Source organism: Theropithecus gelada, chromosome 14, assembly GCF_003255815.1.
Source record: "Theropithecus gelada isolate Dixy chromosome 14, Tgel_1.0, whole genome shotgun sequence".
In the NCBI taxonomy this organism is placed as follows: Eukaryota; Metazoa; Chordata; class Mammalia; order Primates; family Cercopithecidae; genus Theropithecus; species Theropithecus gelada.
In genome coordinates this window covers 108,888,580-108,908,487 of record NC_037682.1, presented here as the reverse complement: position 1 = coordinate 108,908,487, position 19,908 = coordinate 108,888,580, and the positions used below count along the sequence as shown (strand labels likewise).

The following is a 19,908-nucleotide window of genomic DNA, read 5'->3' as shown; positions in this document are numbered from 1 at the left end:
ACTGCGAAACAGTTTTCATGGTACTACCACAAAAGTTATGTCTCCTCTCATACTCAACTTCGTGGTTTTGATTCTTTTACCCTCTTCTCTGCACATCCTCACGAAAGATGCTGGCATGACAAGGGGAGAATCTTCCTGTTTCCTAGTCCTGGCCTTGGCCAGAAAGCATTCAGTGAGTGGCATGTGCTGCCTTCTGGCCTACCTGCTCCCTCTAGCCTGCCCTCTGCTCCTAACCCTTCAGACCCAGCTTGCCTACACCTTTGGAAGCTGAAAGACACAGAACTACTCCCACAAAACCTAGACAACCCATTTGTTCCTAATGCAGCTGTAAAGATTAATAACAAGGAAGTGATGGGGCCTGAAGAGACTCAGGAAAGAACCGAAGGCATTTCCTAAGGGGATGGTGTAAACTGAAACCGCGTGGTCAACTATCTCTGAGACCCTAGCAGGGGCAGCCTTGCTGGGATGGCAGGAGAAACACAAAGGAGGGGAATGAATCAGCCAAGGCAGCTGGGGAGGAGCCAGGGAAGCCGAGGCCCCAACTGAGCTCTGCTGCCCAGGCTTCACTCTAGAGATCCTGGGAAGACACCCCTCTGACGTCGGCCCAATCTCCCTCTCTCTGAACTACACCCACCTCCTGTCCTCATAGAAAGTATCCTGAACTGGCTGACCACAGCCACCAAGGGGACAGGAAGGCTGTATAATTCCTAATTCCTCAAGGTCACAGTTTTCATTGTAGGATGTATCACCACTGGAAAGACGTGACTACCCCTTCCCTACACCACTCCTACAATGTTATGGTGACGACACGAGATCCTGAGCTCACGTGCCCTGCTAGCTCTCAGTGAGTAATGTGTGCATGAACTTGCTGTGAGTAACGTGTGCGTAAACCTGTCTCTGCTCATGAGTCAGTCCCAAATCTTTTAGACCTGCTCAGTTCACAGAAGGGAAAATGTTTATGTCCTGACCCTTGTCTTTCTCCATGCAGAGAAAAGGAACAGTGGCTGCAGGCTAAAGTCAGAAGTCTAGGGCTCTAGTGACTAGAATCTAGTGTTTTTATTTGAGACAGAGTTTCGCTCTTGTTGCCCAGGCTGGAGTGCAGTGGCATGATCTCAGCTCACTGCAACCTCCGCCTCTCAGGTTCAAGCCATTCTCCTGCCTCAGTATTCCAAGTAGCTGGGATTACAGGTGTCCGCCACCACGCCCAGCTAATTTTTGTATTTTTAGTAGAGACGGGGTTTCGCCATGTTGGCCAGGCTGGTCTCAAACTCCTGACCTCAGGTGATCCACCTGCCTTGGCCTCCCAAAGTTCTGGGATTACAGGCGTGAGCCACCATGCCCTGCCTAGAATCTAGTTCTAATTCTGCCACTGACTAGCGACGTGACCTTAGATGAATCCCTTCACTTCTCTGAGCCTCAGTTTCCTCATCTGAAAAATGGGTAGGAAGGGGAAGCGTGACAATGGAAGGAGAAAAGCTAAATGATTTCTAAATTTTAGAAGTACTTGGTTCAACATAGGTAAATCACAAAAACACATTGAGCTTTGAACACAAGCACAAAAGATCAATCCTGTGTACTGTATAATTCCATTTATGTGAAGTGGAGAACTGGAACAACGACCCTTTGGCCAAAACTTGGAGCTCAGAGGTCAGAACAGTGAAGACCTGGGGTGGGTGGGTTGAGAGGGGCACGAGGAAACTTCCTCGAGGGATGGAGACAGTCCCCATTTGAGTGGCTGTTATACAGTGTGCACAGATGCAAACTTTCACTGAACTGTACACTTCAGGCCTATGTACTGCAGTGTACTTACATACCTCAACAACATTTTTGAAGAGAAAAACAGTGCTTGGTAGACAGGAAACATGATTTAGCAAGTTTAGAAAACGAGCCAGGAGGTACCCCCTCATCTGCCCTTGTACCTCAAGTCCTGACCAGGAGCCCCAGGGACCAAAGCTAACCCCAGGTAAGGATCAGTCATGCCTGCGTGGGGCTCTCAAGGCAGCACACGGAGCACCAAGGACATGCTAAATCTCCCTACACTCTAACCCCTGGCCAGAGCCTGAGCCCCACCTCCCACCACCCAAGAGTCAATAGGCACTGAAGCAGCCCACACGCAGAGGAGGACAGGGACAGACACGCAAAACTGGCCCTTACACCTCTGGAGAGACTGGCGGGGTGGGGCTGACCGCCACCTTCTCCTCATTCTCCTCTGCCTCTTCCTGCCCAGGGCCCAGCTCCTCGGCCTGGGAATGCTGCTCCTTGCCCTTCTCGTGGGCAGCAGGTGGGCTTGGGGCCTGCTCCCTTGATAGCAGTAAGGAAACAACTGTGTTAAAGCCAGTAAGAAAGCAAGAGGCTTAAGACGCATGCCATTTGGGGTCAAAGAGCTATGATAGAGACAAGAGAGACAGCCCCAACAGTTTCCCTACCTCAGGTCTTAAACCTCCCTCTCCCCACCCTTCCTCTCCCTGAATTATCTGCATCAAAAACCAGAGACTCCTGCCTCACAACGGAAGCAGGATGGTTATGGTACCCCAGGAGCTCCGTACGTAGCAGGTGTTCAGTGGATGCTTTGATTGCACATCGATGCTGCTCAGGTTCCCTAGTGATTCATTCCAACCCAATAAATTCTAAGACCAGCATGTTTCTCTTGCTAGGGGGACAGAGAACTAGCAAATGTCCACCATGCTCTGGACTAGGCTAGGGAAAAAAGGTCCTCTCAGCTGGACTCAGAGTGATCTGGGCTTCCCTCTCTCTGGGCCGAGCACATAACAGGGCTCCAGCTGGGGCTGCTGAATGACTAGAAGTAGGATGACTATTGGAAACAGGGGTGCTGGCAGGGAGGGGACTAGAGAAACGGCTTCCTGGCAGGAATGGAGCAGCCAGGGTGACACCAGTCTCTGCTCCAGCCCCTTGCAGGCAGGCACCTGGGACAAAAGAGACACCTCCTTATTCAAGAGTTTCTAAGTTCCTCTAATCAGACCACATACCCTCATTTCAGCTGCAGACTGAGGACTAGGAAGAGGCACATGTCCTCATATCCAGCTCCCATGGGACACTAAGCAGAGCCTCTGCTGCTGCTGCTGCTGCTGCTGAGGCTACAAACCCGCCCCAGCTCCCCACTCCCTCCCCAAGCCAACCCCAGCACCATCTCTCTCAGCACTAGCACACATACCCACTACACGCAGAGCGGCCGCCACCCGGGGGTGCTTCCCCTCATCCTTACCTCTGGAGGGAGAGCTGCGGGCTGAGGCTGGCTGCAGAGTCCTCCCCAGGCTTCTCTGCCTCCTTCCACTCGGGCTGCCCCTTGGGGCCCTGGGGGGGCTCTTCTTCGGTGGCCAGGCTTCGAGGGGGACTCTGGGCCCACTCCTCATGTGGAAGTGGAGGAGATAACCTGGTCAGGCCAGGCAGAGCAGCGGAGTCAGGTCCCTCCATTTGAAGAGCAGGAAGAGAACTGGGGAATACAGTGCGTGGACCTAGGTCATTGCCTCCTCCTGGGTTATGCTCCAGCCCCGTCCCCACATCCATCCATGGAGAGCCACAGCAGGGCAAGGCAGCCACACATGTGGGAAGGAGTGACACCCTCCTGAGCCCCCCTTTTGCCTAGACTGGAGTCAGGCTCCACAGGGGTCCCTATGCTGCCTCTGCTTGGTTCAGGAATCAGAGCAGGACACACTCACAAGTGTGCCCATCCCCAGAGCTCCCCATCGCTGGGGCCAGGAAGGGGTGGAAGAACTAAGTGGGGAGAAAAAGAGAAGCCAGACTCAAGAGGTCAGACTAGAACATGCATGAAGCTGTCATGGATAGGTTTTGAGGGTCTAAAAGTGAAATGACCATTCTCCTTCCCCTTCTAGGGTGGCAGCGCTTGTCATGGGGCTCAGGCCTGAGAAGCTGAGAGCCCCTGTCACATCACACACAGTTGCACACTCACAGATAGCTGCAGCCATTTCTGATGTGGCAGGGCCCTGGCTCAGAGCTCTGAGTTGCAGTACCAACCCTCCAATGTGACTCCTCCAGACCTCCACAAGGTTTCTTCAGCCCTGGCCCATAACAGGCACACACACAGCTTAATCAGCCCTGGCCCCACAATAGTGCCTGGAGTCCTGCCAAATGCACCCAGTGGCACTTCACACTCCCATCTTGGTGGAGAATCAGAGGGTCTGCTCATGCATGCAAACATATATACACATTGCCAGTACACACACGCGCACATACATATACACACGTATGTGCACACACAGACCCTGCAAGGCCATCCAGCCAGTTCATCACCTGCTGCCAAGCAAGTATACACTGAGCCAGGCCAGCCACCAAAGCCAAGAATTCTGCCCAAGTCCACACCACCCTGAAGGCACACCCCTGGGGATAGCCTCCCACCTATTGTACCTCTCCAAGCCTTTGGACTGCTTGCTCTGCAGCTCATCTTGGCTGGACTGGCTGTCATCCTTGTCTTCTATTCCCAGTGGTTGCTGGGCCTGTAGGAGAGAAGCAGTAAAGAGTCTGTGTTGAAGGGACTGCATTTGGGTCCCTCCAACCTCCTGCTGGCTCTCAAGCTTAGGAGAAAGCTTGAGAAGTTGCTCTCCAGAGGATGGGACCATACGGGACACAGAACAGAAGGTTCATCTACTGCACAGTGAAGCTTCCCCAAGCTTTGGCTAAGCCCCCAGGCTCACAGCTGCTCCCTGGGCTGGCCTTGAGGCCTGGGGAGGATGTGGCAGAAGACCACAGCCATTACACATAGAGCCAGGCGCCAGAGGCCGAAGCAGAACACACAAGAAAAAGAAAATCCTGCCTCCTGCTGCGGGAAGCCTGCACTGCAAGCTGCGCAGAGAAAGCAGAGAAATCCATGAGTACCCCAAATCCACAGAGGCCCAGATGAGCAGTGTGCCAGCGAATTACAAGGGTGCTGAAATTAAGGGCAGAATCGGGGGGCACAGGCAAGCACATGAGTAAGGATAAGTCCCGGAGAGATGGAGTACTGGTAGAATGAGAGAGAGAGAGAGCTGTGCCCAAGACAAAAAGGGCACCACCTGGCACCTGGAGGAAGACAAAGTGCTCCTTCGCTACCTTCAGGGACCCCCAAGCACCCAGGCCCCATCAGCAGACAATGATGCCCCCTTCCCAGTCAGCAATTACATCATCCATCAAAAACAAAACCAAACAGGACAACAATCTCATTTTAAAGCTTGGGTGACTAGTGACATTTAGCGAGTCAGTTAAAAAAAAGGAGGCAGGAAGAACTATTCTTTGAGGCAAGGTCTCACTCTGTCACCCAGCCTGGAGGGGAGAAATATTCCTGATCATTTCAAATATTTTCCACAGGGGGATAGTAGTGTAGTCAGCCTGGGGTCAACCCTTTGTTCTAGTCTTCCTGCCTGGGAAGTCTGTCTCCTCCACTGTATAAAACGGGATCGTATACTGCAACTCACAGGGCTTCTGGTGAGGATCAAAGCAGCTCGTATACGTAAGGCCCAACTCGCAACCCAAAGAAGGCACACCACCAATGTTAGCTCCTCTTCCCACATTCCTCTCCCTCTCCCCCAGCCTAAGGTGAAAAACAAAAAGAAAAGACTCTGCCAGTGCCAGTCCCCATCCTAGGACCTGCACTCCTTCTGTCACACCAACAGGAGCCCCGTCTGTTCTGGGACACAGGGTCAACAGGAGAGGTGGGGCGGGAGACAGCTCACTCTGTCTTCCCCAGTAGGGTCCCCAGCCCTGTGCCCACAGCCCCCACACCTCTCCACTGGCAGCCTAAGCCCCAGCAGCTGTGGCTAACCCTGCCATCTGGATGGGTGAGGAAGGGCAGGGCTTGAACTAAAACCCAGCTCCCCCAAATTACATTAAAAATAGAAATGCTGCCTGTGAGTGCCTCCTGGTGCCTGCAGCAGAAGGGCTCCCTGCCAGGGCTGCCACTCCTCATCACATCAGCATGGGCAGAGCCTGCAGACAACGGCAGGGCATGCAGCCTTTGCCGCCCCACCTTGTTCCCCTTCTAGCGTGCAACTCACAACTTGTCTCCCCCTACAGACCACACCATGCTCATCACGTATCTCCCTCTCCCACCCATCAAGAAGGAAAATCACACAGGCCCACTCCAGTTAACAAACTAAAATATAACACAAGTAATAAAGTGGGGTGATAGTAATAGGGGGACTGAGCCCTGAGTCAGAAAGGACTCCAGGGCTATCAGCCACACACCGTAAGAAAAAATGGAGCGGGGCCGGGCGCGGTGGCTCAAGCCTGTAATCCCAGCACTTTGGGAGGCCGAGGCGGGCGGATCACGAGGTCAGGAGATCGAGACCATCCTGGCTAACATGGTGAAGCCCTGTCTCTACTAAAAATACAAAAAAAATTAGCCGGGCGTGGTGGCGGGCGCCTGTGATCCCAGCTACTCAGGAGGCTGAGGCAGGAGAATGGCGTGAACCTGGGAGGCAGAGCTTGCAGTGAGCCGAGATCGCGCCACTGCACTCCAGCCTGGGTGACAGAGTTGAGACTCCGTCTCAAAAGAAAAAAAAAAAAAAGAAAAAAAGAAAAAAGTCAAGGGCCTATTCTCAAATTGAAAGAGCACATCGCCAAGCAGTTTAGGTAGCACAATCACAATTTTTATGGGAAGAAAAAAGATAAGCAAGTAGAAAATAAATATATGCTTATATGTACACAGAAAATTTTCTGGAAAGGCACATGAAAAATGTGAACAGAAACTATCCATAGTCCCTGTCTGTGTAAGGCTACAGGAAGTTGAGAACTTGGATCTTCCGTATTATTTGAAATAATTTTATAATCACTTTTCTAATTATGAAATGTATTATGTCGGCAGGGCACGGTGGCTCACGCCTGTAATCCCAGCACTTTGGGAGGCCAAGGCGGGCGGATCACCTGAGGTCAAGAGTTTGAGACCAGCCTGGCCAACACAGTGAAACCTCATCTCTACTAAAAATACAAAAAAAAGAAAAATTAGCTGGGCATGGTGGTGCACACCTATAGTACCAGCTACTCGGGGAGATTGAGACAGGAGAATCACTTGAACTCAGGAGGCAGAGGCTGCAGTGAGCCAAAATCGTACCACTGCACTCCAGCCTAGGTGATAGAGGGAAACTCCACCTCAAAAAAAAAAAAAAAGAAATGTATTATGTCTAATTCATTATAATCGTTTTTTGTGGTGATGGTTGTGAAGGTATACAATATGGTAAAACGTATCAAATAAATGTGCAGTTTATTGTATGTCAATTATATCTCAATTAAATTGCATTGAAAATATTTTAAATGAACAAAAACTAGTATAGCTCAGCCCTCTGCCCTGGTCCTGCCCTTGAGAGAGAAGTGGAGAATATGGCAAAATGGGCAAGAACGCACAGGAAGGACAGAGGATGGCATCTACCGTTTTGTCCCATGCTGCTCTCTCCTCCAGCTCCCCCTCCCCAACTCGATCCCTCCACCCCCAGAGATGGTGGACAGCTGGAGGCTGAGCCTGCAAAGGCTTGGCTACTCAGTCAGCCACGCTGAGCACCATTACCCACATCACGACAGGCAGGTCACAAGGTATAGCTTAGGGGAAAGGTCCCCAACCCCTGAGCTGCAGAGCAGGGGGTGAACAGTGGGCAGGCAAGGAAACATTACCACCTGAGCTCCCCCTCCTGGCAGATCAGCGGTGGCACTGGGTTCTGACAGGAGCATGAGCCTATCGTGATCTGTGCATGCCAGGGATCTAGGTTGCACACTCCTCATGAGAATCTAATGCCCCCGACCCCATCTGTGGAAAAATTGTCTTCCAAGAAACTGGTCCCTGATGCCAAAAAGGTTGGGGACCACTGATTTAGGGCTTCCTCTGCCAGGGATGGCCACCTCAAGAGGCTGCACCTCGTGAGAACCAAAACCACGTCAGGTCCTGCTACTGCATTACAGCAAGTGGCACAGCCCAAAAAGAGGCTGCTGGCCACATCAGGTCTTAGGTAGACGCAGAAATCTGTCTTTTTCTCAAGCTCCCAAGTAATTCTGATACTGGCCAGGTGTTGGACCCCAAGCAATGGGATCTACCTCCACCCCACTGACTCGGTAACCCTCCCACTCACCTACTGCCAAAGGAGCTCCACAATTCGCCCCCTCCAAACCTTTCCTGATTAATCCCACCTTCCTCTGCCTGTGCCTTCACATCTCTCTAGCGCCACAAACAGCATGACCAAGATCCAGCAAGGACCTGGTGGCTGGACAGTGGCCCAGAAAGGTTTTATCAGCCAGAGCTGAGAGGAACATGTGAGGCTCAAACGCAACTGGCCTGAAAACTCTAGCCTGCCTCTAGCACACATTTCACTAAAGGCTCCAAGGCTGGGTTCATATTAAACATCTTGTTTGTTTCACCCAACAAATTTCCATTTTGCCCAAACCAAATGTTCCCTTAAACTTGCAGAGATCATGTGCCAGAACTGCTCTTCTAACCAATCCACAAAGAAAAAGAAAAGTCTTCTTGGCTTGAAGCTCCTTAAGGACAGGATCTGTGTTTGAGTCATCTTTGTACCCTATGTGGGTCAGTCACCATCCATGCCCACACAGAGCTTACATCTGGCAGGGGAGACAGACAAACAACCATCAAACAAAACAAGAGGGACTAAGTGGAGCAAAGAGAGGGAACAATTCATCCCATTCGAGGAGGTGGTGTCAGAGGTGAACCTCCAGGACCGAAAAAGAGCTTGCTGGGAAAAACGGGAAAGCAGAGTGGCAGGCAGAGGGGTGGTGGAGGTGGAGAGTGTGCCCCGGGATGGTGAGCAGCAGACCCAGCTGGTGAGCAGCAGGTGGGCTGGGCATGTAAAGAGGATGAATGGGCCAGGATGGGAAGTGCCTTGAAATCTACAGTCTACACAGCGCTTTGCACATGAGCAGACAGTCCACTCTTCAGCTGCTGAATGAGTGGATAAATGGATAAATATATGATGGAAAAGAGCTTTAATTTATAGCAACAAGGCAGGAATGGTCAGAAGCCCCATGAAAGGCAGTCAGGAGCATGCCTTAATGAATTAGAAGGGAGAGAACTTCCAGAAATGCAGCCTGTGATGGGCAGGGCTCAGTTCTGGGTCATCCGAAAAAGCGGTTGTGAGGAAAAATGAGGCCCCAGCTCAGCCCACCACCCAGAGAGACTCACCTGCCAACGAGTTCCATCCAGGGCCGGGGAAAGCACATCGATATCCAGCAGGTGCTCCGAGATCCGGCTGTGAAAACCGAAGTCCTGGAGACAGTGGAGATGCAAAGGTCAGCTCTGCCTCTGTCACAGTCAACACCCACCAGGCCTCTTCACTACCCCAACTCCACTTTCCAGAAAGATGTCTGCTATGTGCCCAGCTCTGTGCCAAACATTTCAACATCACTAATTTCATCTTCAAAATAACACTGCGACTCGATGGAAAGATATGTGATCAAGCAAGTATGGTAAAATGTTAACTGTGGCCTATAGATGGTAAGTATGTGGGTATTCACTGTACAATTTTTTAAATTATTCCATATGTCTGAAACTTTTCATAATAAAATTATGGGGAAAAAATAACCCTGTGAGACTAAAACTCTTTCCCTCATCTCACAGATAAGGAAGCAGGTTGGAGAGCACATATAACTCACCCAAGGCCACACAGCTGATAAGCAAGGGACCTGAGGGTCACATGGGGCCCTGCACTGACGGCAAAGCCCAAGCTCTTTCCATGACACATGCTGTGAAGGATGTCACTTTCCGACTATCTCTCCCTCTCCGTGGTGCCCAACCAGGCACAAGAAGAAATGCCAGCATCCCCAGAAAACCTGTGGGCAGTTTTGAAACGAGCCTTGGTGGGCCCTTTCCAGCTCGTTCCATCCCTTTTCCATACAGGTGCCCACCTGGACAATGAGAGTTAATTAGTGGTGCTTCCTGCACTGGCTTCTCTTTGGGACAGGCGGCAAGTGCCCACACTGGTGCCAGTTTGTTGCTGTCCTCTGGCTGCCACAGGCCCATGATCCCACCTTGTCTGAGCCGAAGATCCCTGCTGGGCTAAGTGAAGGACTGCTGCCCAATAGCATGTTAATGGGGACAGTTCTGTCACATCAGCCCTGACTAATGGTGCGACGCCCAGACAAAATCCGGTCCTGCTGTCCACAGCCTCCTCCATCTCCTTCCAGAGAGAAGAAAAATGCTGATGGGCACATTTCTCCACATGGGTGACTGCTTTAGAAGAGCCAGCCCCCTTACTTCCAAGAGATCTGTGACATGGCGATTCTTCACGGACAGTTTTTGCCAACAACGACTTTTTACCTTCCCTTTCTAGTTTGTGGGTTTTTCTTCTTTTTTGGTGACATTTTCCTTTCAGTTTGAGTTCTACTTCACTTAATGCAGCTGCCATCTGCCTCCTAAGCCCACGGCTCAGTGAGGGGCGAGCACACACAGCCTCCTAATTCTTCTGCACCCCCTCATATCATTACTGTTCATCCCTGACCCTCTCCCACTAATCCCTTCCCTTTGATCTGCCTCCTCCAAACAGATGGAGGATGGCTTCTAGAGGTAATGCTCTGCCAAAAAGCACCCTGAACTATTCCCCTTAGGTACAGACCTGGCAAATGAAACGATGATACAGCAGGCTGGGTAGAAGGTCTGGGACAAAGAAACCATGGATGCTGGCATTCCAAGACAAAGCCTTAACTTTAGAAATGAAGCCACGGCATCCCTCCTGGCCTGAGCCTAGGGACTGTCCTCACCACAGCTCAGTGATCCCATAAACACAAACACACCAGTCTCTAACCTCCTAGGCTGATGGCAACTCACATGATCACACAGGCAACTCACACAACAGTGAGAGTAATAATAGCTAACATTTTAACATTATTTTATATATAATTACATTAATCATGTTTATATGCTAACATTTTATATTCTCTGCCTTTCTTCTCACAACAAACCTATAAAATAGGAAGTATTACCCTTAGTTAATGGGTTGAGAAGCTGGAGCTAGACAAGACTCAAGCATGAGTTTGAAATTCTCCCACTTACAAGCTGTGTGATGCTGGGCAAATTACTTAACCCTAGAGACTCACAAATCCATGCTCTTCGCCACCACTCTACTGCCCTCATCTCGAACTCACCAGGCCATGGAAGGACTTGGGGTCAGAAGTTATGGAGTCTGAGAGCTGAGGTTCCTTCATGTGTTCATTAATTTCCAATTCCTGGAGAGAGAGAGACACAGAGAAATCCCTCAGAGCAGAGCACAAAGGGACATGGTCCCTACCCAGGGAATTCTGTTCAGGCTGTGGTACCAATATAGGGCTCAGGCCAAACTAAAATCCACCCTTCTTGAAAACCTAAAGGAGGCCTGTGGACCCCGCCATTCTCTCTGGACATGTGCACAGCCTCCCCCCTACTGGGGCTGGGCAGCCCACTGAGTAGAGACAACCACACTCTGAATTAGATCAGCAAGGACTTATACAAGTAAGGGGAACCAAGAGTAGTGGAGATGGTTAGAAGGTGGCAGTACAGAAGTCTGATGCTATCCTAAAAAACAGAAGGAGAGCATCTTTCCTAGGAAATAGATAAAAGTTCTTTTTTTTTTTTTTTTCCCGAGACGGAGTCTCACTCTATACCCTAGACTGGAGTGGCACCATCTCAGCTTACTGCAGCCTCTACGTCCTGGGTTCCAGCAATCTCCTGCCTCAGCCTCCCAAGTAGCTGGGATTACAGGTGTGCATCACCACGCTTGGATAATTTATTTTTAGTAAAGACGAGGTTTCACCATGTTGGCCAGTGATCTCCAACTCCTGACCTCAAGTGATCTGCCCGCCTCAGCCTTCCAAAGTGGTGGGATTACAGGCATGAGCCACTGCACCTGGCCGATAAAAGCTCTTTAAATGAATTCCCTCACCATCTACCTGGAAGAGGAACAGGACTAAGGGTTGAAAAACCTAAAATGCCAAAGGATCTCCCCATTCAAGCTTAATTCTGTCCATTTTGGTCATTGGCCTGGTCTTGCCAAAGCAACCACTCCCATGTCTTGGCATCTTTCAGAAAGAGCCACAAAAATGGATGAGAAGAGTCTTCTTATCACCTAATCTACCTACGCTGGGGCAGAACACTGCCAAATGTGGCACCTACTGCCCCGATCACCCCCACCCTCCACCTCGCCACAACACACAGTGTTCTCTCTCTATAGAAACTCAGACTGCTGCAACCATGACTGCCCCCAAACTGATGTCAAGAAGTACAAGGGGAGGCCGGGCGCAGTGGCTCACGCCTGTAATTCCAGCACTTTAGGAGGCCGAGGCGGGTGGATCACCTGAGGTCAGGAGTTCGAGACCAGCCTGACCAACATGGAGAAACCCTGTCTCTACTAAAAACACAAAAAATTAGCCAGGCATGTTAGCGGTCACCTGTAATCCCAGCTACTCAGGAGGCTGAGGCAGGAGAATAACTTGAACCCAGGAGACAGATGCTGCGGTGAGCTAATCATGCCATTGCACTCCAGCCTGGACAACAACAGTGAAACTCCGTCTCAAAAAAAAGAAGTACAAGGGGAGCCAGACTCTGGTTCACGCCAGTAATCCCAGCGGGTGGATCGAGGTTGAGCTCAGGAGTTCAAGATCAGCCTGGACAACATGGTGAAACCCCATCTCTACTAAAAAATACAAAAATTAGCCGGGTGTGGTGGTGCATGCCTGTGGTCTCAGCTACTCGGGAGACTGAGGCACAAGAATCGCTTGAACCTGGGAGGCAGAGGTTGCAGTGAGCCAAGATTGCACCACTGCACTCTAGCTAGGGTGAAGGAGCGAGACTCTATATCAAAAGAAAAAAAAAAAAAAAAAAAACCTTGAACTATGATGAGGCGGGCAGATCACTTGAGCTCAGCAGTTAGAGACCAGCCTGGGCAACATGGCGAAATCCTGTCTCTACAAAAAATACCAAAATTAGCTGGGCATGGTGACACATGCCTGTGGTCTCAGCTACTCAAGAGGCTGAGGTAATGTCCTGCCAAAAAGCACTCTGAACTGTGATGAGGTGGGAGGATTGCTTGAGCCCTGGAGGTCAAGGCTGCAGTGAGCCAAGATCACGCCACTGCACTCCAGCCTGGGCTACAGAACAAGACCCTGTCTCAAAAAAGACAGAAGAAAAAAAAAGTAAGGAGGGAGGTAGGAAGCAGGAAAGGAAGTAGGATAAAAGAAAATGAACATTCCAGGAGGGTGCCAATGGAAAAGCAAATTTCTGCTCTCAATTTCGAGTGCCAGCAGGTTTGCAGCTTCATTCCGGATTTTACTGCCTGCTGGGCCTGGGCATATTTGTCACAATTAAGGGCTCTGGCTGATGCTGACAGCCCAGTGCAGGGACACGCAAATGAAGCTCCTGACTCAGTAATAAAGATGTGGGGATAGGATCCTGCCCAGGGCTGAACAGAGTAGCAGAGGGCTACAGTTGACCCCTGCCTATGGGATACAGTGACTTACTTGGCTGGCGTCTGAACTGCCCTCTTCTAGAGCAGAAGCCTTCTTCTTTGGCTCCTTGGCTGCCTCTTCCCTCCTGGAACCCTCCTCTCCTGCATCTACTGTGTCCTCTGGTGCCTCCTTTTCAGAGGCTTCGGCAGGGTCATTGCCCCTAGGGTCTGCCTTGGAGGTCACCAGATTCCTGGAAATCTTAGGTTCACTCTTCTCATTTTCCTCTTTTTCTGGGAGCCCAGGTCTTGCCCCACTTCCCTGTCGCCCTTTGCCATCAGCACTGCTTAGATTGCTGTCTGCACCTGGGCTGGACGGCTTGCAGGGAGTAGGCGGACTGGCAGCAGCTGAATCCAGAGAAACATCCTTCTCCTCTGGCTGGCTTGTTCTTAGAGACTCCTAGGGAGCAACAGACCATGTTAAAAAGGAAGACATAAGGAATGTGCAAAAGGAGCTGAGACATGCTGCAAGATGGAAATGCTATTCCCTGACTCCCACAGGCCAGTGCCTGAGTTCTGCCCCAGTGGTTATCAATCACGCAGTTCTTACATTTTTTTTTTTTAATTTTTTTGAGATGAAGTCTCACTCTGTCACCCAGGCTGAGGTGCAGGGGTGTGATCTTGGCTAACTGCAACCTCTGCCTCCTGGGTTCAAGCAATTCTCGTCCCTCAGCCTCCCGAGTAGCTGGGACTACAGGTGTGTGCCATCACACCTGGCTATTTTTTTATATTTTTAGCAGAGACGGTGTTTTGCCATGTTGGCCACGCTGGTCTCAAACTCCTGGCCTCAAGCAATCCACACACCTCAGCCTCCCAAAGTGCTGGGATTATAGGCGTGAGCCACCGCACCCAGCCCACCCAGGTTTTTAAAACACAGATTCCTGACTCAACCCCAGATCTACAGAATCGGAATTTCTATGGTAATTTGGATATACCCAAGCTGATCCCCATCCACTGGTGGGCCTGGAAGTCACTACACTGGATGATACAACTCTGTCACCACCTATCATATCCTCAAGTAATAAATCTGTCTTGCTCCAGCCCCATTAGCCACATCATAAGACTGCAGACTCAAAAGCCAATATTTATTTAAGATGATGATGGATCATCATGTGAGAGAAAGGCAGCAAAGTCTCAAATTTCTATTTTTCATGTTTAATAGGCAGCAGGGGAAAAATTATCAGGAGAGTGCTCTTCGTGCCTAAAGCCTCCCGGGTACATGCTGATAAGCAGCAGCCTCGGAGACAGCATCCTCACCGAGCACTGCCGACTGGGGTCCTCTGAGAAGCAGATGCCAAGTTAGGGTTAGATGTGCAAGAGATTTAAGGGAGATGTCTACAAAGGATAAAGGAAGTGAGCAGAGCTCCAGACTTTCTCCAGGTCTGGGAAAGTCTTGGTCAGCCCAGCAGAGTCACCTAGTTGGCTGCCATGAGAACAGTCCCATATCTGCAGAAATGGCTCTGCTTTCAGACCCCTGTTGTGGCTCATCACCAGCAGGAAACACTTCCATGAAGCAGGGTGGATAGAAAGGGCAGTGCTGGAGGCTGTCAATCTGCTAAGCTCCCTTTGGCAGGGTCTCTCGAAAGCAGATCTGAGCAGTGCATCTGTACAGTGGCCACGCCCTGCTCCTCACATACAAACCTCACTTTAAAAACTAGTAAAAACCCAAGGCTGCTTCCACTAAATTCCTTAGAGTCGGTCAAAAGAGAAAAAGAAAACCCTCCCTTGGAAATACAGCCAGTGATCTCTGCTGGGTTTGGGCTGAGAAGTCTTCCTCCTGGAAAACATCTGTGCTAACACTTGGGCTGCCAGACTGAATAACTTCCGATGAGGGATTTTTAAGACTTCCTGATTCCCTATTCTGAAGACTCAAGGACCATGATGACTAGAGAGCGGAGAGGTCCAAGAAGAAGCCCTAAGCACGGCATTTATTGATGCTCTGTTCAAGTGTCTGCTGTGCCCAAAGAAATGACCCTCTCCCTGCAAGCCTGCAGCCCACTGACAAGCTAACCCAGGCTTCCTAGGGATGATTACACACGTCAGTAAAGCAGAGTCCTTCAGAGCTCAGCTTTGGAGACAGAGGCTGCCCAGGCTCAAATTTTGGCTCCACACTTATAGATGTGTGACCTTAGGCAAATTATTTACTTCTATGTGCCTCAGTTTCTTTTGCTAAAATACCAGGATGTAGCAGTGCTTACCTCATAGGGAGCACCGTTGGGAAGAATAAATGAGTCAGCACTCATCAAGTGAGTTAAGAAACTCAGAATTGTGACTGGCACACTGTCAGTGTCCCACGAATGTTAACTTACGTTATGTAATGAGACTTACACATTCATTCACTGAGCACATTCTATGTGTCAAACACTGCCTTGGGAATCCAAATATGGCCAAACTATGGATCCTGCCCTCAAGGAATTGAGCTAATATTGAGAAAAGTGAAATGTTCCCAATGGCTTTGGTTATGAGCCTTGACTGCCCAAAGCAAAGAGGCCACTAGACACAGTGGTGATACTGTCATTAGGCCCAACCCTGTCCCAGAAAGAAGAGCAGAAGGGGAAGTAGAGAAGGTACAAAGGAAGCTCACGCCTTGGCAGCATGCATGTGGGTACCCGCCAGTGCTGCCCCTCCCAGCATCCCTAACCTCCAGTATGGAATAAATCTGCCAGGACCACTGGGCTAAGAGAAGGGAGACATACTTCTCCTCTTCAAGTGAAGCAGCTTCAGGCTGAGCCTAATGGCCTTCTCATCTCTATACCACCAAAGGCCCATACTCAGCAGAAGCTCATATCCAGTCTGCGGGGTTCTAAGGCCTCCAAGAAGGAGGTGGGAGTTGCCTGGGGTGGGCAAAGGGTGTTGGGACAACCACACCCCCTTACTCGGCAAGCAGGGCCAATCCACCCTGGCCAGGCTCATCCCAAGATTAAAGAAAGGCTCCCACCGGCTTGAAGTTGGGAGTGAAACCTGGTCCTAAGAGGGCTGCCTACCAATACACCTTGGATGCGAGGGCAAAGGAGGTATCAGACCATAAATAGTCCCTATGGCCTTCAGGATAAAATTTAAACTCCTACTTCGCCCACAGCCCTTAAGGCCCAGCTCCTGCCTGCCTCTCACGGCTTACCTCCAGCCAAACCCTCACTCTCTCCTCCCACCTGTGGATAAACATCACAATAATTTAGTAATTTGCCATGCAATTCCTAAAACACACATACACACACACTACCCTGACACACTCCCCACTGGTCCCCACCACATCACCTCTTCCAGGATGCCTGCCTTGATCCCTAGGTCAGCTGACCTGAGATGAGCCTTCCCCATCATCTACTTTAATAGCTATTGTATTTGCTGATTTCCTTATCTGTTTCCCTCACCAAATTAGCTCCCTATTGTCCTCAGTACTTAGTTTCTAGCACATAATAAGTGCTTAGCAAAGGTTTGTTGACCAAATTGTTAAATATGAATAAGCGTGTCATGCAAAGATAGCAGTTGAGGTTTCCCTTCCTAGCCTGCAAAAAGGAGATGTAATATTTACTTTACATGGTTATACAGGGATTCGACTATATTTATTACAGTGCTAATTAAATGAAAAATAGCTAAGCAAATGTTAGCTATTAATTAACCATTCAAGATGACGGAAAAACAAGTAACCTATCAAAAATCAGAGAATACAAGACACAGGTAGAGATTTCCATCCTTGAGGGGATCAGGAAAAATAACTAACAGGTACTAGGCTTAATGCCTGGGGGATGAAATAATCTGTACAACAAACCCCCATGACACAAGTTTACCTAGATAGCAGACCTGCCTGTGCACCCATGAACTTAATATAAAAATTAAAAAGAGAGAGAGTCCCATTCTTACACATGAGAGAATATAGCCAGATTGCAATAATCTTAGGCCCAGCTCAATTCGTACGCTTAAATTCTTCAAAAGAAAATTTTCACATGATGGGGCTCATTCTAGTCTGCCTTACCTAAAACAGTAAAACACGGGTAATATTAAAATAACCTTGCATTCTCTGCACCATGTTGACTAACTGCAACCACAGTACAGCACCTCGAGGGTGGGGAAAGCAGAGGGAGGTGAAGCATTTGATGTAGATTATCCACAAATGGATGTACATGAGCTGAGTGTCTGGAGAAGCTATCCAACTCCATGAGCATCTCCCTTCATCTGGCCCCTGCCCCTTGTCTCCCGGCCCAAGGCCTGAAGCTCCAACCAGGTATACACTCTGGGCACCGAAGTCCAGTCTCCCGCCCTGGTTCTGTGGGAAGTGCAGGAAAACGTGGGACCTCAGTCTCAGCACAACTTTGCCCTCAGCTCATCCCTGCTCACACTCCTTCTGTCTCCTCCTTTCACAGCTCCAGGTCCTTGAGTATTTCAAGGCACATTTCTGCTGCTTTTTCAAAAAAGACTTTCCCATCTGCAGGAGGAGAGAGCAGGAAAGAGCTTATAAGAATCATTTCATGGCCGGGCGCGGTGGCTCAAGCCTGTAATCCCAGCACTTTGGGAGGCCGAGACGGGCGGATCACGAGGTCAGGAGATCGAGACCATCCTGGCGAACATGGTGAAACCCCGTCTCTACTAAAAAATACAAAAAACTAGCCGGGCGAGTGGCGGGCGCCTGTAGTCCCAGCTACTCGGGAGGCTGAGGCAGGAGAATGGCGTAAACCCGGGAGGCGGAGCTTGCAGTGAGCTGAGATCCGGCCACTGCACTCCAGCCTGGGTGACAGAGCGAGACTCCGTCTCAAAAAAAAAAAAAAAAAAAAAAAAAAGAATCATTTCATGAATATTTAACATACCCCCCAAAAGCCCTGAGGTTCTTCTGCCCAGAGCACAAAGACAAGGACTCCTATCATCCACACAGCACAGGGGACAGGGCATGAAGGCCAAGGAACTGAACCCATGTCTGTGCATTGACCCTGTTCTGCAGAGACCCCCACCAAGCTGATCATCAGTCCAATTTATTTTTCAGATTTCATTCCTGCCCAGTTGGTCTCAATTCTTTGCACAGCTCCCTGGTGTTGTTAGCACTTTCCAATCACACTGACATCATCCTGTTATTTCTAAGCCCAGGCTCCCTCCTGCTACTTTGATCCACTGATGGGCTTTTCACCAGCACCACATGGCCACATAAAGTCTGCTCGACTACCCTTCAGCCTCCTGGCTTTTGCTCGCCCTGTTCAGTGTGGGTTCCATGAACCTCTCTCTCTTCAATCTGTAATAGACTTGAAGTGCGTTTAAGTTGGAAAGCAGGAGAGCAGGGAGGAGACAAGAAGAGATGCATTCTTGCCATCCTACTGCCCTCTCATGGAATCATGAGCAAAGTGACTGCTCAGTGAGACAGGATAGAACCAGCCTCAGAAGTCCATCTCCATCCTAGGCTGTATGGGACACTCAGGAGTGGGGAAAGGTAGGCAGTTCACAGAATCCAAAGACTGTAAACTGAGACAAAAGCCATTTTCAAAGAGCAGGGCCCAAGCAGAGGCAGCATTGGCTGTCCTGAAACCCCCCCATTCACCCTCATCACTAACACTCCCAACAGGAAAAGCCCCGATTCCTGCCTTCAGTTAGAACATAGGAATCCAACACTCCATGTGACAAAAAGAACTAAATCTGCGGGGATGCTAAAGACAGGGGTAGGAGGTGTATTTAACACCACCCACTCCAGACATTTCCCCTCATCACACTGGGGTGCCTATTTATATTAAAGAGGTTATAAAATGTTTAAAAGTCCCCACTCTCCCCAGAGAAGCACATAGTCATCAGAAGGAAAGCTTTTAGAAATCCACCTTTCAGGTTGGGCACGGTGGCTCATGCCTGTAATCCCAGCACTTTGGGAAGCCATGGCGGGCGGATCACCTGAGGTCAGGAGTTTGAGACCGGCCTGGCCAACATGGTGAAACCCCGTCTCTTCTAAAAATACAAAAATTAGCCAGGCATTGTGGCGGGTGCCTGTAATCCCAGCTACTCGGGAGGCTGAGGCAGGAGAATCGCTTGAGCCCAGGAGGCAGAGGCTGCAGTGAGCCAAGATCACGACATTGCACTCCAGCCTGGGGGACAAGAGCGAGACTTCAACTCAAAAAAAAAAAAAATCCGCCTTTCAAAGAAGAAAAAGCCTTTTTTGTTGACATTTACAATCCATTATGAAGTAAATGTTAATAAGCCCAAGGTCAAAGTAAATCATAATCAATCCACATCAGGATCTTCAATCCGCCAGCTGACAGCAGAGACCAAGTACCCACTCTATCCGGTAACTGGGAAAGCCAAGTGAAGAAAAAAATACGACACAACCTGCCTGGACACTCTCTCATGAGTCCCAGCATGGCTCATTCACTCATTCACAAATTCATTCTCTCAACTGTTGACCAAAACATACCTAAGCACTTCCTATGTTTCAGAGGCAGTGGGCTAGGTGCTGCCTGGCCATACAGAAATGAATAGGGCAGAATCTCCAACCTCAACTTGCTCATTCTCATAGAGATTGTCTTCT

At 49.8% G+C, this 19,908-nt stretch overlaps 1 protein-coding gene across 2 annotated transcripts in view; it reads right to left on the bottom strand.

The window, feature by feature from the left end:
- The window catches only part of CEP164 (centrosomal protein 164), a 93,925-nt gene that overhangs the window by 28,272 nt on the left and 45,745 nt on the right, over window positions 1-19,908 (bottom strand). The window contains exons 8-13 of one of the 2 annotated variants that reach the window (XM_025358038.1): window positions 13,435-13,818; window positions 11,089-11,169; window positions 9,131-9,214; window positions 4,375-4,472; window positions 3,224-3,391; window positions 2,155-2,301 (exon numbers count right to left, since the gene is read on the bottom strand). In XM_025358038.1, the coding sequence (XP_025213823.1) occupies window positions 2,155-2,301; window positions 3,224-3,391; window positions 4,375-4,472; window positions 9,131-9,214; window positions 11,089-11,169; window positions 13,435-13,818 (962 nt within the window). The remainder of the gene's footprint in view (window positions 1-2,154; window positions 2,302-3,223; window positions 3,392-4,374; window positions 4,473-9,130; window positions 9,215-11,088; window positions 11,170-13,434; window positions 13,819-19,908) is intronic. The other variant, XM_025358037.1, reaches the window with a different exon arrangement.